The sequence below is a fragment of the Giraffa tippelskirchi genome, chromosome 11, assembly GCF_054371585.1.
Source record: "Giraffa tippelskirchi isolate mGirTip1 chromosome 11, T2T-mGirTip1v1.2.pri, whole genome shotgun sequence".
In the NCBI taxonomy this organism is placed as follows: Eukaryota; Metazoa; Chordata; class Mammalia; order Artiodactyla; family Giraffidae; genus Giraffa; species Giraffa tippelskirchi.
This window is the reverse complement of record NC_137285.1, coordinates 949,401-966,539: the sequence shown is the minus strand read 5'-3', so window position 1 is coordinate 966,539 and position 17,139 is coordinate 949,401. Positions and strand designations below refer to the sequence as shown.

At 65.5% G+C, this 17,139-nt stretch overlaps 1 protein-coding gene across 3 annotated transcripts; it reads left to right on the top strand.

Moving 5' to 3' along the window:
• Positions 1–1,812: 1,812 nt before the first annotated feature.
• Positions 1,813–16,958, top strand: AIFM3 (AIF family member 3). Of its 3 annotated transcripts, XM_081541984.1 has the most exons (22): positions 1,813–2,200; positions 2,676–3,806; positions 5,897–6,069; positions 9,551–9,764; positions 9,928–10,037; positions 10,188–10,297; positions 10,387–10,431; positions 10,647–10,743; positions 10,824–10,936; positions 11,261–11,347; positions 11,667–11,758; positions 11,865–11,995; positions 12,074–12,189; positions 12,291–12,362; positions 12,459–12,522; positions 12,939–13,015; positions 13,117–13,234; positions 14,759–14,857; positions 15,075–15,150; positions 15,614–15,718; positions 16,362–16,382; positions 16,589–16,628. In XM_081541984.1, exons 3-22 carry the CDS (start codon positions 6,039–6,041, stop codon positions 16,626–16,628), a joined length of 1,818 nt encoding a protein of 605 aa, XP_081398110.1. In that variant the 5' UTR covers positions 1,813–2,200; positions 2,676–3,806; positions 5,897–6,038. The 3 variants fall into 3 exon arrangements, with proteins under 3 accessions (XP_081398110.1, XP_081398109.1, XP_081398108.1); XM_081541983.1 differs by lacking the exon at positions 16,362–16,382 and having other exon boundaries at positions 16,589–16,958; XM_081541982.1 differs by lacking the exons at positions 1,813–2,200; positions 2,676–3,806; positions 16,362–16,382 and having other exon boundaries at positions 6,039–6,069; positions 9,524–9,764; positions 16,589–16,958.
• Positions 16,959–17,139: the final 181 nt, after the last annotated feature.

Below are 17,139 nucleotides of genomic sequence, written 5' to 3'. Positions count from 1 at the left end.
GGCACGGCTCTGGTCCCAGAAGGCCGCAGGCCTCGGAGACACCTGTAAAGAGTCCTTGAAGCTTGGCAGGGCACATACTGCTCAACAATGAGGGCTGGGTTCCCCCGTGGCGGGAACCCCTGGCAAGTGGAGCTGCCTCCCCACTGGGTGGGCAGGTGTCAGGGCCTGGGTCCTGGCACCCCATGGCGGCTATGAATCCTGGCCCGACTTGAGGCTCCCTGGCAGGACGGTGAGGCCTGTGTCCAAACGGGCTGCAGAAATCGGGGGCATCTTCACCCATGCCTGCTGTCCCGGGGACACCATCAGACCAGCGCCCCAGGCTCCGGGGTTGGAGCCCAAGGCAGCCTAGGCCCCTGCCGCCCGGCACAGAGACGCACTGGGGACCCACTGTTGAAGCTCAGAGCTCTGAGGGGGCTGTGGAAGGGGAGCCCTCGGGGTGGGCACCCGGAGCTGCCCAGCGCCCGAGGCCGGTGCGTGGAGGGGGTGATCTGCCCAGAGGAGCTGGTGGAGCTGGGCTTTGGCAGCCTCCAGCTGTCAGACACAGTGAAGCGGGTCCCCCTGAGCGGAGCGCTGGGTCAGCAGCTCTGCACCCTGGTGGGTTTCCCAGCTGTCGCACCATTGCCTCCGTATAAGGATTGCGTCAATTTACACTTTATCCAGCAATGTATGCAAAGATATATTTTACAGATCTTCTGTAGACACCTGGCTTATCGCTAAACAATAAATATTCTATACATTCAGAAAACGAAGATCATGGCATCTGATTCCATCACTTCATGGCAAATAGATGGGGAAACAGTGGAAACAGTGACAGACTTTATTTTTGAGGGCTCCAAACTCACTGCAGATGGTGACTGCAGCCATGAAATTAAGAAGACGCTCCTTGGAAGAAAAGTTATGACCAGCGTAGGCAGCATATTAAAATGCAGAGACATCACTTTGCCGACAGAGGTCTGTCTAGTCAAAGCTATGGTTTTTCCAGAGATCATGTATGGATGTGAGAGTTGGACTATAAAGAAAACTGAGCTCCAAAGAACTGATGCTTTTGAAGTGTGGGGCTGGAGAAGGCTCTTGAGAGTCCCTGGGACTGCAAGGAGATCAAGCCAATCAACCCAAAAGGAAATCAGCCCTGAATATTCATTGGAAGGACTGATGCTGAAGCTGAAACTCCAGTACTTTGGCCACCTAATGCGAATACTGACTCACTAGAAAAGACCCTGCTGCTGGGAAAGATTGAAGGCAGGAGAGGGGACGACAGAGGATGAGATGGTTGGATGGCATCACCGACTCAATGGACATGAGTTTGAGTAAGCTCCAGAGTTGGTGATGGACAGGGAGGCCTGGCGTGTTGCGGACCACGGGGTCGCAAAGAGTTGGACACGACTGAGTGACCTGAGCTGAACTGAAGCAGCTGGTACTCGTCCATCTGAATGTCTCAGGTGTGGAAATTGTTTATCTTGGAAGACAGATGAAAAACATAAAACATAAAATTCCATGGGGACTAGAATCAGAACTGATCACCACTGAGCCTGGAGACAGGACAGGGCGCCCGGCGCAGCAGCAACTTGGGGAGCGCCGAGGCGGGGTGGGAGCCGGCCCCAGCGGGGTGGGGGAGCCCTGAGGACCCGGGGGCACTGGGACACGGGCTGTGTGGACCCGCCGGCGATGCGGGCAGGGAGGCTGGGCTGCCGCGGCCCGAGCAACGGGCTCAGAGTGAGGCCGGGGGTGGGGGCTGGGCTCGGCCCAGGTCCCCCAGCCTCTGCCTCCATAAGAATAAGCAGCTGGGGGCGCCATGCCCGCCCTTATCTCGTCGCTCACACAGCCGGCCGCAGCTCGGACGGTGCCTGTGCGGTAACAGCCCCCTCCCCACATTGCTGGGGGGCCAGTTAGGCAGATGGAGGTCTCCCCATCCCCGGCAAGAGTCCGCTTGCCCTCAGAGCCCGAGGCCCAGGGAGGGCGCCGCGGCCCTCGGGCCGGCCTCCAGGGGGCGCTGTGCCCTCTCTTCCGCGGCGGGCTCGGCGAGGCCAGGCAGGGGGGAAGGGGGACAGGCCCCTCCCGGCTCCCCCTCACCCGCGGCTCGCGGTGGCCTCTGAGCTGTCTGCTGGGCGGCCCTCCCTCGCTGCTGGGGCCTCGGCGGGTGCCGTCCAGGCCACCCGGACGGATCTCCAGCGCTGCCGGCCGCACCTCCTCTCTGCGCAAGGTGAGGACCTCGGGCGGCCCGAGGACCCCCACGTCCACGCGCATCACCTCTAAGCCGGGGCCCTCGCGGAGGCCCCCGCCCGCCTGCCTCCCGTCTCTGCTTTTGCCCCTGCAGCATGTAGTCGTCGCTGCCGCACGCTAGGGCATCTCCCCCTCCCACCCCACCATCCTCGGCCTCCTCGCAGCCCCCGGCCCCACCTTGAGCCCCGCCGTGTCCCAGGCTGCACCCATCTGGTGTCCTGGAGGAGCCCCGCTGGAGGGCACTGCAGGTACCCCCAGATTCCTGGGGGACCCAGGCACAAAGGGCTCACAGACTCAAAGAGCTCACAGACCAGGACAGGAGCCCTGCACTGGAGACGCCCCCACTCCCCTGCCCCGCCCCTCACCCCAGTATGGCTCTGGGGGGCCCCCAACCCCCTGAGCCTTGGCTCTCACCTCTGTAAAACGGAGATGACACAGAGAACCTCCCTCCTCAGGCCGCCGTGAAGAGCAAAGACCGGCCATGAAGCCACAGCTGCTGTCCTCCCGCAGGGCTCAGGGTCTTCCCTGCTGGGGGAGCAGGGGGCGCAGGGACAGGGCTGCAAGGTCAGCATGGGGTGCAGTCGGGGCGGGTTGGATGGAGGCCCAGGGCACCCCGCCAAGCAGCACCATCTGCCCGTGTCGGGGCCCCTCCTGAGGCAGGAGCAGGGAGGAGTGGACCGAGGGGACCCCCCTGTCTCCTGCAGCCCCCAGCCCCACACCCGCCTGCAGAAGTGACCCTCAAGGCCCTGACCCTGCCCTCGGGTGCCTCCCCAAGCTCCCCCATCTGTAAAATGGGGGGTATGCCCCCCGGGTGTTTGCCTGCGACATAAAGAGGGACCGCCTCGGAGGCTGGTCAGCCTGGCACCCCTGCCGGTGGGGAGGGAGGCCCAGAAACGGGCGAGATGGCAAATAAGAGGGCTCAACGCCAGCCGGCCAAGGAGAGATGACGGTCGGAGGCCCGCTGGGCTTAGTGACAGGATCGCTGAGCCCCAGCCCTACCCAATCACAGCACAGGCTAGACGGTCAACACCTGGAAACTCTGGGAGGGCCCCCGAGCAGGAACAGCACCTCCAGGCTAGGGGAGAGAGGCTGCCCAGGGAGGGCTTCCTGGAGGAGGGTACGTGACATGCACCACAGTTTACAGGGACCTAGGCAGTTCTCCATGTGCAACGACAGTTGGGAAAGAGACACTGTCATAAAATCCATAGTGGAGGGCGTTGTGTGTGGGGAGAGGGGACGGAGGGACAGAGCTGAACCCCCGAAGCCGTCGAGGTTTCCGGGTCAGTTGGGCTCGCTTTGGGAGCTTTCTCCGGGAGGTTCCATTGCCCCCACGCTGCCAGGCGCCCCTGGTTCCAAGACGTAGGAAAGGAAAAAGGGCGTGGAGCCCCATGGGGGTCACCAGGAAGCCAGGGCCCCAGACCCCGCCGGCTTCCGGGGCCGAGGCCCCCGCGGCCTGCCCCAGGCCGCCCCACTTGCGCAGCGCCGGCCGGCGCTGGCTCCGGGCTCCAGCCGCAGTGTCGCCTCAGCGCCGGCCCCGCCCCGCCGCGGCCCGGGAGGCTCCAGAGCGCAGACCGGCGCCAGCGCAGGTGAGCCCGCGGGGCTGGGGGCGGCGCCGCGGAGGGGGCAGCTGGGCGAGGCGCCTCGCCGCCCGCTCGCGGCCGCGGGGGCCTCTCCGTGCGCTGATCCCCTTCCTGGTCCGGTGGGGGTCCCGGAGCGAGGCTGGAAAGGGCTTCCCAGGGGAACGGGCTGCACGTCGTGGGAGATGCGGCCACAGCGCCCCCGCACCTTGAGGGCCGGCGGAGCTCAGACTCTGTCCCAGAAAACGAAGCCAGCCGCTGGGGGGCCCGCAGGGTGGGTGTGGGAAGGGCCCCGGGGACCCCCCCCCCCAGTGCAGAACGGACCAGAGGAGTGGGGAGCCAGGGCCCTGGGGCCCTGGAGGGGGTTAGCCCTCCCCGACTATTACAACTGTTTGCAGTTTGGGCAGTTTGTGGACATGGACGGTACTCTGCCAAGACTCAGGGTGCCCTCTTGGTGTGTCCTGGCAAGGGCCTTTGCTTGGTGGGGGCTTCTGGACCCGCGGGGGCTCTGCGGAGGTTTCTGTCCTGAGCAAACCGCTCTCTGGGCCCAAGACCCAGGGGTCTGGACACCTGGGCTCCTGGGAAGGAGGGGACGGCCTCGACAGGCACCTGGTGGCGAGTTGAGGTCACCCCTTTTCTGGGGTGCCTGTGGCCCAGAAGGCGAGGCTGGAGGTCATGGAGCAGGGAGGTGAGAAGGGCTGAGCCAGGGCCTGGGGAGGGGCACCCGTGTGCCCAGGGAGGGGGCAGGCGGGACGGGTGGAGGCCCCGTCTTACCGACCTGCCTCGGCAGTGAGTGGGGGAAAGAGCAAGGGTGCGCCCGGGTAGCTTCAGGTGCCACGTCTCCTGCGACGGCCCGCCAGGGCTCTGAGATGGGTGCCAGGCAGTAGGCGGTCCCTCCCAGACTCCCTGCAGTTCCCAGGCCCCTGGCTCTCAGGCGCCCTCCCGGTCCCTCGCTGGGATCTGAACCAGACCAGGTGGACCTCAGCTGCTTAAACTCCAGGAAGAACTTCTGGGGGGAGAAGAGTGGGGAGAGCAGTATAGACACAGCCACAGCTCCGTCCTGGGCCCTCGGAGTCCAGCGCGTAAGCCGCATGCTCCAGGTGGCCCCCCTGTGGTCCTGGGAGCTCCTTGGCCGCAGGGGTCTCTTGGTGGATGGGGTGACCCCTCCGCAGCCCAGCGGCTTGCAGGGCGGGACAGGGCCTTTCTGGGTCCCTGTCTGTCTTGGAAGTCACTAGGTGGGAGGCCACCTGGATGCCCCTACCCGCCGCTTGACCCTGGCAAGCCCTTGGCCCCCACCCAGTGTCCCCATCTGCTTTGGGGCAGAACCCCAACATTAGAGGCTTCGGCGAAGAGTGGGGGAGGGGGGGCGAAGCGGAGCAGCGTGCCTGGCCTCCGTTTCCCCCACCCCGTGGGGCCCGGGCGGGCAGCCCACTTCTGTTCACATGGAGCTGGGTTTCCCTGGGGACCGGTGGCCTGCCCCCGGCCCCGCCCCCGGCCCTCCTGGCCACGGCGTGCTGGGGGAGGGGTGGACGCTGGGCCGCCTCCTGGACCCCTGCCTCTGGCCCTGCCTTCCCGGGCGGGCGGCCTCGGTCCACTGTGGGGCCAGGACGGGAGGCAGCAGCTGCCCTTGGAGGAGGTGGGTACCAGGGCTGCCCGCTGAGGTTGGGGCAGGGCCAGGGAGCACTAAATGCGCCCCCCCCAGGAGGAGGAGGGAAGACCCCCAGGACGAGGAGCTCTGATCTGTCAAGGTGCCCCGGGTCTGACCCCAGGCACAGTGGCCTCCCTGGGGAACGTAGGGCCCAGGGCTCCCAGGCGGTAGTGCTCTGAGGACCGCAGAAATCGGGGGAGGGGGGGTTTCCTGGGCCTAAGGGAGGCCCCCCTAAGGAGGGGCTCAGGCCAGAGGGGAGGGGTGTGAGGGTGCTGAGCCTGGGGGCCGGGAGGGAGATGCAGTCCGTGATGCCTCGGGGACCCGGCCCCCTCTGCACAGGGGTTCCCAGCCCAGTGCAGCCCCTTTCCGAAGCCCCTCGGCTCTGTCTCTCTGGGTCTCCACCCGCAGCCTCATCCAAGCCCTGGTCCCGAAGCTGCCCTTCTCCCTGCAGGTCCCGGAGGCAGCTCCCGCTGGGATGGCAGTGCCAGCATCTCTGAGAGCCGCGGGGGGCCCAGCTCCCCGGGGGGCCCCCTAGGCCTCCCACAGCCGCCACTCAGCGCGCCCCCCACCCTCCCGCCTGCGGGCCCCGCGCCATGGGCGGCTGCTTCTCCAAGCCCAAGCCAGGTACCTCTTCTCTTTCTCCTCCTCCCTGCTCCGTCCCTCCCCCTCCGCCTCCGAAGTAGGTCAGACCCAGAGGCAGCCGAATGCTAACGCTGCGGGCAGGGGGGGCGGCTGGAGCCCTCTTGTTCTGGGGCTCAGGGTGCTGGCGGTGGGGATGACCGCGGTGCCTTTCTCAGAAAAGGGAGGGGAGGCTTCCTCCTGCTGCTGGGGGCAGGGGGGCTGTCCCCCTCAGGGCTGGGCAAGGGGGCTCTGGGGAGACCCCAGCCACCGTGTGACCCAGGGCATGCGAGCAACCTCTCTGAGCCTCACCCACCCCCACCCCCCCCTAAAAATAAACCTGAGCTCTCAAAACCACGGAGAGGTGGGGCAGACAGGTCCAGCCCTGCCGTCGCTTCTGAGCGCTGTGTGACCTCGGGCTGCCTCCTAGGCCTCTCTGCACATACTCCCCATTGGTGGAGGACATCCCCGCCCTGCCTGGCCCAAGCACTTACACCCCACCCCGGGCTGGGGGGTTGGTCTGCTCTCCACGGAGACCCTCGTCTGCGGGCCCTCCGTCCTCACAACACCTGGAGGGCAGGTGTGCAAGCCCGGCAGAGGGGAAGGATCCGAGCCTGAGAGAGGCCGTTCCGGTGGCCGGTCAGGGCCCCGCACCCGCACCCCGCCCACTCGCCCAGCTGCCCTTACCTGATAGCTGTCGGCTCCACGACCTGGAAGCCCACAGGCCTTTTCTCCTCTCCCTGGGCCTGAGGAGGAACCTGGGGACAAGGGGATACCAGGCCGGGCAGAGGGCCCCCTGCCCCCGAGCTGCAGAAACCCAGCCCTCGGGCTAAAGACATGCCCGGTCTTGACCACAACTCCCACCCGTCGGCAGCGGCCCTGGGTGCTGGCGGGCCTGCAGCAGGCTCCCCTAGGGCTGCTGGGCTGGCTGAATGCCCTGGCAGAGGGGCCACCTGCCACTTCCTGTAAAGGACCCCAGATGGCGGGCCTGCCTTCAGAGCCCCAGCCCCAGGACTCTGGGGACAGGGGCGGGCCCCTCTTACCGCGCCAGGGGCAGTGCTCTTGAGCTCAAATCCAGTGCCTGCTCCGGACTGTGTGACCTCGGGCAGGCGATGTCACCTCTCTGAGCCTCTGTGTTCTCACTGTGAAACGGGACTAGTAACCGTGCCCCCGCGCGGGCGGGTGCGCTTGGCACAGGGCCTGGCACCCGGGAGGCCCTCGCAGAATGCTAGTCTTTCCTTCTGGGGGGCTGGGCTCCCGGTGGGCTGTGGCAGGGGAGCAGGAACGCAGCGCCCGGGAGCCCACTTGGGGCAGGTCTGGGTGTGAAGCTCGGGAGTTTCAGCGCGTGGGAGTGAGAGCGTTCCTGCCAGGAGAGTTCTCTGGGGGTCCGCAGCCCACAGGGAGACCAAAAGGAGCACAAGAGGCTTGTGCGAAGTCCTCACTTTCCACCTCTGTGGGCCTCTGTGGCTCAGAGCACGTTACAACTCATCCCGGGCTCCGGGGGCCCCGTGTTCCTTGGGAAGTGCTCCAAGCCCGTCCTTTCTAAGCTCAGAACTTGGGAGGAAGTGCAGGTCTCTTGGCATCTGGTCACCTGCCTCTGTCGTTGCTGTTGTTTCAGCGGGTCTTCACTTCTTTGCCCGGGCTTTCTCTAGCTGCAGCTGGCAGTATCTGCCCTTCATTGTGGTGCGCAGGCTTCTCATTGCGGTGGCTTCTCGTTGCAGAGCACAGGCCCTGGGCGCAAGGGCTTCAGTAGTTTGGGTCCACAGGCTCAGTAGCTGTGGTGCAGGGTTTAGTTGCTCACAGTATGTGGAATCTTCCTAGACCAGGGATCAAACCCATATCCCCTGCATTGGCAGGCAGATTCTTATCCACTGTACCACCAGGGAAGTCCCTGGTCCCCTTCTTTTTATTAGGCCACTAGTGCTACTTAAAGACTTTCCCTCTTTGCCGTGGTCACCAGGAGGCTCAGAGCTGAGCAATAAACCACTGCTAACCAGCTTCACCTGTTGGGCATCTGCTCCGAGTTGCATGTATTACTTCCTTCAGCTGTGCTGTCCCCAAGGAGGCGAACTCTGTTCTTTCCATTTTACAATGAAGGCATTCGCTGAAAGGGGCCAAGGGTCCCCCACGGCTCCTGCCTTAACGCCTTCCTGTTAGCCTGCATCATCGAGCGCGTTGGGTCTTCTGTTGGAGGACGGAGGATGAAAACAACTGGGCTTGGCTGTCCTCTGGGCCCCTGCCAGGCTGCTCCTGTGAGCTCTGGTCTCTGCAGCTCACGTAACTGCTGTCAGCTGAGTCCAGAGTATTTTTCTTTTTAATTCTTCTGAAAACATTCTATCACTATTACATCGAGTGTGGAAAGTGAAGGCAAAAACCCAGCCCACCCAGAGGCCCCCACCTGACACAACAGCTTCAGGGGGATGTATGGGTGGGCCCTTCTTGCCCCCTGGAATCAGGAGACCACGTTCAGCCCTGACTGCACCTTGGGTGAGGTGACAGGGGGCGCTGGTATGGGGGGATGAGGGGCTGGGCCAGGCTGGGGGTTAGGGCAGCGTGAGGTGGGGGGTGGCCAGTGGAGGCGACCCCTGGACTGTGTCTAGAAGGACAGGCAGGGGTGAGCTGTGCCAGGAAGGGACAGGGGCCCAGGCCAAGGGGACCGCTGCTCGGGCTAAGGCCTGGAGGAGCCCCCCAGGCTCTTTGTTTCTGGAGGTCAGGTCTGGGGGGAGGGGCCCGGCGTTGGAGGGGGAGGCGCCCATGCTGTGCCAGGGCTCAGCGCCCTGAGCTCAGCCCTGCTCCCTGCAGCCGCGGGCCGGGAGGCCGGATTATCGCTGCAGAAAATTCTGTTTATTGTTCCCTTCTAATTAGAAAAATACCCGAGGCTCATGGTGGGGAATTTGGAAAAGGCAGAGAAGGATAAAGAAAGTGATAATCTCGCTAAGTGCCCCCCCAGTCGGCCCCTTGGGAGTGGGGTACGCCTTGTGCCCCCCGCACGCACTTCCCCGGGTGGGGTCCACCCCCAAGGGCCCCTGCACCCAGCACCTGGCAAATAATGAAGGGTTCTCCAGCTGGCCAGAGCAGCTATCTCCAGTTGAAATCACATAGATATACACTTTTTTCTTTTAATTTTGAAAAAATTTCAAACCTCTGCAGACCTCGGTTACCCAGATTCACTCAGGGACCTGACCCAGCGGTGTGTCCCGAGTCTCTCAGGCCGCCCCCGTCCTCCCTGGAGGCCGCGCCCTCGGGGTCAGCAGGGTTCCAGCCCCAAATTCTCACCTGCAAGTGGGTTCCTGGAGAAGGGGCCGCTTTTCAGGGGCGAATGCGCACTGCTGTGCCCCTGGCTCATTTTGTTAGTGAGAAAGAAAACATGGGAGACATCACGTCGAGCTTGCCCAGGGCACCCAGCACCTCCGCTCTGCCTCCTGCTGGAGGGGTGAGTGAGGGATGGGCCCGGCTGGAGGCTCACCCCCACCCCGCCTGCCCGCAGTGGAGCTCAAGATTGAGGTGGTGCTGCCCGAGAAGGACCGGGGCAAGGAGGAGCTGTCCGCCGGCGGCAAGGGCAGCCCCCGGACCTACCAAGGCAACGGCGCCGCCCGCCACTTCCATGCGGACGAGCGCCTGCCCGCCCCACACCCCTACCCCGGTGCCCAGGACTGCGTGGAGGCCGCTGTCTGCCACGTCAAGGACCTGGAGAGCGGCCAGTGGGTGCTGGGCCTGGGAGGGCGTGGGAGGCGGGGTTGGGGCACGGCCTAGAAGGGGCCCACGACCAGCTCCGCTGGGGCCACCGCCTCGGAGGCTGCTGCTGGTCTGGGGCTGGGGGCTGCTCCCTGGCCTCTGAGGGCAGCCCCACCCTCCGCCCTCCAGGATGCGGGAGGTGGAGCTGGGCTGGGGGAAGGTGCTGCTGGTGAAGGACAACGGGGAGTTCCACGCCCTGGGCCACAAGTGTCCGCACTACGGGGCACCCCTGGTGAAAGGTGAGGTGTCTGTGTGCCCGCGGGGGTGGGGCGGCCCGACACAGGGGCCCGGGCCCCATCTGTTGGCGGGGGGCTCCTGGGCCATGGGGACGGGACCGTGGTGCCCTTGGAGCCGGGCCCCTGCTGGTGGTCCAGCCCTGCCCCCTCCAGGAGTGCTGTCCCGTGGCCGGGTACGCTGCCCCTGGCATGGCGCCTGCTTCAACATCAGCACTGGGGACCTAGAGGACTTCCCGGGCCTGGACAGTCTGCACAAGTTTCAGGTGGGGCCAGGCGTGCAGTGGGGTGAGCTCCAGGGGGTGCATGGGCTGGAGCACCCCAAAGCCCGGCCTGAGCCCCACAACCCTTGCAGGTGAAGATCGAGAAGGAAAAGGTGTACGTCCGGGCCAGCAAGCAGGTGAGGGCGCTGGGCTGGGGCTCAGGCAAAGGGAGCGGCGGCAGGAGGGCCTCTGGGTGGGAGGGAACCTGGCGGGCGGCCGGGGTTAGGCGAAGGGCTTCCCCAGTGCGGAAGAGGCACCACTGGGGCAGGAGAGCCTGGCCTGCTGGGTGGGCACAGGGGGGATGGCGGCGACTCCCGCTCCCAGCTGCCCCCAGCTTGCCGGCCGCCCTCAGGCCTTGCAACTGCAGCGAAGGACCAAGGTGATGGCCACGTGCATCTCGCCAAGCGCCGGCCACAGCGGCAGCACCAACGTGCTGATCGTGGGCGCAGGTTGGTGGTGGGTCCTTGGGGGCAGGGTGGGGCTGGGAGGGGGCTCCTGACACCCGACCCCCGCCGTCTCCTCTGCTCAGGGGCAGCCGGCCTGGTGTGCGCGGAGACGCTGCGGCAGGAGGGCTTCTCGGACCGGATCGTGCTGTGCACGCTGGACCGCCACCTTCCCTATGACCGGCCCAAGCTCAGCAAGGTGGGCGGGGCGTGAACGGCGCTGGGCGGGGCGTGAATCGGGCTGGGCGGGGCGTGAACGGTGCTGGGCGGGGCCAGACCCTCGCTCCTCTGCCCACAGTTAGGGCCCCTGGGACCCCAATCGCCGCCCCACTGGGGGTCTGGGCGGCTGCCCTCTCTGCTCGTGCCAGGCCTGTCTGTGGTGCCCAGGAGGTCTGGTCGGCGGAGTTCCGCCCTGGAGCCTCTGTGTGGCCAGGGCTGCCCCGTGCCCACGAGGCCTCGGTCCTCAGCTGCAAAGGGGCCGGTAGCCGCCTGGCCCCGTCTCTCAAGTCGGCGTCCCCGGCAGTCGCTGGACGCACAGCCGGAGCAGCTGGCCCTGAGGCCCAAGGAGTTCTTCCGAGCCCACGGCATCGAGGTGCTCACCGAGGCCCAGGTGCGGAGGAGGCGGGGGAGCAGGCCTGGGAGGGCTGGAGGGCGGGCGTGAGGCCCCTGGAGGTGTGGGTGTGGTCTGCAACCCCCTGCCCAGGGGTGCCCCAGGCCTGGGGGGATCATAGAACACACAGGGCCCCAGGGTAGGGGGTGGGGCCTGGGGCTTCAGGAGGGCTTTGAGGAGGTGGTGGTGCTGAAGCGTGAGAGGGCGTTGCCCGGTTCGAGAGGAAGGTTCAGCGGGTGGTGGAGCTGCCCCGAGGGCCTGATGGGCGGGGTCGCGGTGGAGGACCCGGAGGCCGCGCTCTGCCCCGCGGGCGTCTCAGGTGGTCACGGTGGACGTGAGGAACAAGAAGGCCGTGTTCAAGGATGGCTTCAAGCTGGAGTACAGCAAGCTGCTGCTGGCGCCCGGGAGCAGGTGGGAGGGGCCCTGCGCCCCCCGCCAGGCAGGGGGAGGGCTCGGGGCCGGGGGGGGGGGGAGGAGGCCGGGAGCCGCCCCTCTCCCCAATTCTGGCCCGTCTCAGCCCCAAGACCCTAAGCTGCAAAGGCAAGGACGTGGAGAACGTGTTCACCATCCGGACTCCCGAGGACGCCAACCGCGTGGTGAGGCTAGCCCGGGGCCGCAACGCCGTGGTCGTGGGGGCCAGCTTCCTGGGTGAGCAGCCGGGGGAGCCGGGGGAGGCGCTGGCAGGGGAGGTGCAGGGTGCCAGCCCGCCCCCCACCCCCGCCTCAGGGATGGAGGTGGCCGCCTACCTGACCGAGAAAGCCCACTCGGTGTCCGTGGTGGAGCTGGAGGAGACACCCTTCAGGAGGTTCCTGGGGGAGCGCGTCGGCCGCGCCCTCATGAAGGTGAGCCCCCACGGGGGCCCACCGCGTGGGGCCCCGCCTACCCCATCCCTCCTGTTCAGCTCTCACCCCTGCATCCCCCGCCCCACCCCACCGCCTGGCAGATGTTTGAGAACAACCGTGTCAAGTTCTACATGCAGACGGAGGTGTCAGAACTGCGGGCCCAGGAGGGCAAGGTGGGCCCTTCTCCACGCCCCTCCTCGCCCCTCCCCGGCCCTTCTGTTCCCTTTCCTGTGCCCCGGAGCTGCTCACACGCCCGCTGCTCTCCGCAGCTGAAGGAGGTCGTGCTGAAGAGCAGCAAGGTGGTGCGGGCTGACGTCTGCGTGGTGGGCATCGGTGAGTGGGGGTGGGCTCTGGCAGTGAGCAGGGTCACCCCCTCTTGCTCAACGCTGACCTCCGACCAGACCCTTCCCCTCCCCCAGCCTGTCTGACCATACCCACCGGTCAGGGCTCTTGGGGAGTCGATGGTATTTGGCCTGGGCTGGCACAGGGCATGCTCCTAGGGACCCCTGCCCAGTAACTGCACAGACACAGGTGAGGCTCTAGCTGGCCCCTGCTCCAGCTGAAGTGCCAGTCGGGGGAGGAGGTGCAGCATGCCCAACCCCACCAGGGGCTTCATGGAGAGCTTCTCGGAGCTGGTACCTGAGGCCTGATGGGAGGCACCAGGGTCTCTGGGAGTCCACGCAGAGGGGTCAGGCTGTGAAGGCATCGGCTGGGCTGGACTGCTGTGGACAGTGGCCCTGTCCTGCCAGGTGCGGTGCCTGCCACGGGCTTCCTGAGGCAAAGTGGCATCGGTCTGGACTCCCGAGGCTTCATCCCCGTCAACAAGGTGGGGCCGCTGGGGCAGGTGGGCAAGCTGCTGGTGGGTGTGGAGGAGGACCTGCTTGGGGTACCTGTCCTACCCATGAGCCCCGCAACCCCCCCCCACAGATGATGCAGACCAATATCCCGGGCGTGTTTGCAGCTGGCGACGCCGTCACCTTCCCCCTGGCCTGGAGGAGCAACCGCAAAGTGAACGTCCCCCACTGGCAGATGGCTCATGCCCAGGGTACCACCAGCCCAGAGGCAGCTGGGGGCGGGAGGCTGTCCCAGGGTCCCGGCCTCCCCCAGGCCCGCCCCTCAGTCAGTGCCCTTGGGTCCTGCTCCCTGGGTCCACCATTCAAGGCTCCGGAGCGGCCCGTCTGGCCAGCCTCACGCAGGCGATGGAGCCAGCTCGCTGCTACCTCCTTCTCTAGACCTCCATCCTCTGGGCGCCCGGTCCCGCCTACCACAGCGCCCCAGCCCACTGTCCCTGCACCAGCATCTCCTTTCCTGCTGTCCTCAGATATACATGCTCTGCAGAAAGTCCTCGCCAACCCGTGCATTCACCCAGGGACAGAAGGGGTTTAGTAGGACTTGGGCCAGCACCCCACTGCATCCCCTTTGGGCCAGCCAACGGACTCTGAACCTGGCTGCCGCCTGCAGGCTCCTGGGAGGTGGCCGTCTGGGCCTGGAAACCCGCCTCCCTCTCCCCTTGGGTGGTCACTGCACACACCTGGTCTGGGCCCCTCAGCTGCAGGTACAGCCAGTTAGCTTCTCAGAAGCCGGACACCGAAACCCCCTGCACCCCCTTCCCTTCCCTCCACCCTCACATCATCTGAGCCTGAAGCCCCCCTCCTGGTGCCAACCTCTGTTCAGGTCCAAGGCCTGCGGTTGGTGCTAGGTTTGAAGGAATACAAACTGCTCATATCAGTTCAGTTCAGTTGCTCAGTCATGTCCGCTCTTTGTGACCCCGTGGACTGCAGCAAGCCAGCCCTCCCTGTCCATCACCAACTCCGAGAGCTTGCTCAAACTCATGTCCATTGAGTCAGTGATGCCATCCAACCATCTCATCCTCTGTCGTCCCCTTCTCCTCCCACCTTCAATCTTTCCCAGCATCAGGGTCTTTTCAAATGAGTCAGTTCGTCACATCAGGTGGCCAAAGTACTGGAACTTCAGCTTTAACATCAGTCCTTCCAATGAATATTCAGGACTGATTTTCTTTAGGATGGACTTGTTGGATCTCCTTGCAGTCCAAGGGACTCTCAAGAGTCTTCTCCAACACCACAGTTCAAAAGCCTCAAGCTTTTGAACTTCTGAACTGCTCATATAATTAACGTTTAACTGGGAGGGTCCAGGGGACAGCGGTCACAGACATCCAACTGCAGGGGTCCGACGGGGCCTCGATCAAATGGGGGAGCCACGCCCCCTTTCTGTCTCGGGCCCCTGAATCAGCCAGTCCTCCCTGCTTCCCTGGACACTGGTGCCCCATTGCCCCATCTCCCTCCTCAGATCTGACCTGTCTGGTGAGGTGTCTGAGTCACATGTGACGTGGTGGCCCCAGGAAGCTGGTCCCTTCCGGACCCAGTCCAGGCAGTGGACATCAGTGGCCAGCTTTGGGCCCCGCGTGACCTCTGCCTCTATCATTGGCAAGCAGGGATGGGCACTCCCCGTCCCTGCCCCACATATCAGGGGTCCCTGGAGAGCAGGGGGTCAGGCAGTAGAGGGGTGGCAAGGGCTCGGGGCGGAGCGCTCAGGGCCCCGGGACCCACAGGGCGCGTGGCGGCCCAGAACATGCTGGCGCAGGAGGCGGAGATCAGCACGGTGCCCTACCTGTGGACCGCCATGTTCGGCAAGAGCCTGCGCTACGCAGGTACCAAGGGGCTTGGCCGCGGGCAGGGTCCAGGTGTGGCGGAGTGCAGAGGCGGGGCTAGGAGCATCCCGGGGGCGGGGCCATGGAGGCTGCAGGTGGAAGGCAGCAGCTCGCTGGCAGCGGGGCCAGGACCCACTTACAGGTCCGCCGCGGGCATCGTGGGAAGGGCGCTGCAGGCGGACCTGGTGAAGCCGCGTCCCCTCCGCCCGGCCGGCAGGTTACGGAGAAGGCTTTGACGACGTCATCATCCAAGGGGACCTGGACGAGCTCAAGTTCGTGGCTTTTTACACCAAGTGAGAGCCGCGGGGTGCGACGGGCACTTGGCCGGGATAAGCGCTGCTCCGGAGGAGCCGGCTTCGCTGGGCGGTGGGCCGAGGGGCAAGGGGGGGCGCAGCTAGGCGGGAGGCGGGCCAGGAGAGGGGGCACAAAGATGGGGCACAGCCGCCCCGCGTGAGGCGGACGCTTCATCTCAGGTCAGCTCTTGGAGATGGGGGTTGAGAGCCTACTTTTACACTGAGGACAGTGACACAGGTAGAGAGCGGGGCCCCAGGACAGGTCTGGGCCTTGAACCCCACTGGGCAGGAGCCTCATGGGGTCCCGCGGGAGCAGAAGCTGCGCTGGGCCAAGGGGTGCCAGGTGGTCAGAGCATTCCCTCAGTGCCGAGTGAGAGCTTCCCTGGGCCCCGGCTGCATCCGGGTCTCCAAGGACAGGGGCTGCTGCTGGCCAGTCCTCAGGCGCGGCCACCTGTCCCTGCAGGGGCGACGAGGTGATCTCCGTGGCCAGCATGAACTGCGACCCCATCGTGTCTAAGGTGGCTGAGGTGCTGGCCTCCAGCCGCACCATCCGGAAGCGAGACGTGGAGTGAGTGTGTGGGCTGCAGGCCCCAGGGAGGGGCAGACGTCCCGGAGGCCTGGGTTCAAGCTGCCCGTGGCAGTGAGCTGCCCCCACAGCCTCCTGGGGCTCTCCCCATCCCCCCAACCCCCAGCAACCAGCTTGAGGCTCCCGGGGCTACGGTGTCACGGGGGACAAGGGTTGTGGTTTGGGAGCGGGCTGCTTATTTGTGCTCTTGTGGGTAGAAGGGAAGGAGACTGTGTCTAGGGCGGGGCCAGTGCTGCAGGGGAGGGTCAAGACCCACTGCCCAGGCAGTCACTGGGTCCGGGACACCCCACTGCCCAGAACATAGCCATGGAAAAAGGTGACTCGTGTTGCTCCTGGGGACACCCTGACAGAGTCCTGGGGTGGTTGCTTGGGGTCTGAGGGACACCAGACAGCAGCCATTACCGCTGCAACCTCATCCTGGCACGGTGCCACTGGGGCTCACCCTGTGGACTTAGCCGACCTGTAGAGCCCTCCACACCCCACGTCCGCGCCGCCGCCCAGGGCTGAGGAAAGCCTGGAGGCCACGGGATAGAGGGGCTCACGCTGGAAGCGGGGGACCAAAGGCGGTCAGGAATGACACGCTGTCTCCCTGGCCTTCTGTCTTCTCCCTCTTGCCTTCGAGAAGGCTGTTTGTGCTGGACAGCAAGTACGTGCGTACTCTCCTTCCTCTGAGCCTTTCCCACCTCAGCCCGGAGCCTGCGCCTGGTGGTCTCCCCCCTCTGCCCAAGGGCACTTCCCTGCCAGGGACCAGGGCTGCGCACAGCTCCCTGCTGTCTTCAAGGGCCCGCTGCTCCTGGTGTCCTGAGGAGCCTGCTGCCCTCTGTCCTCACGCCTCCTCCCTCCTTCCTACAGGACCGGTGACATGTCCTGGCTCACAGGGAAAGGCTCCTGAATTTGCACACAACACTGGCTCGCTGGGGCACCAGGGACAGAGGCCGAGCCCCGGGGGGGCAAGTGCCAACCTCCAGTTCCCCAGGACCCCCCGGGGCAGACCCTGAGCGCCCTCAGTGCTTGCCTTTGGCCGCCTGGCTCACCCCCCTCAGAGAGGCCTCGGTGGCCTCCAGGAGATGCCCACCACCCGAGGCCTCCAGTGCCCACGATGGCTGGCAGGGAGGGGGGGAGTGCGGGGGCGGGCTTGCCTCTTCCTCTACTGGGACTGGTCCCCTGTGGGACCCTGCAACGTACTAGGTATCATCTTAACATTAAAACGCACACATCTGCAGATCTGTGTGACTACCACTATTCCTGGGCAAACTCTCACGAGGGAGAAAGCAGATGACGGGAGACACAGGCATGACCAGAGACCACCGAAGTGTCACACCCAGGAAGCTTGGTCTGGGACTGCCCAGAGGAGGCAGCAGCTGATTCTGCAGCTCCCGGGGGTTAGGGAAGCCCCCCGACCC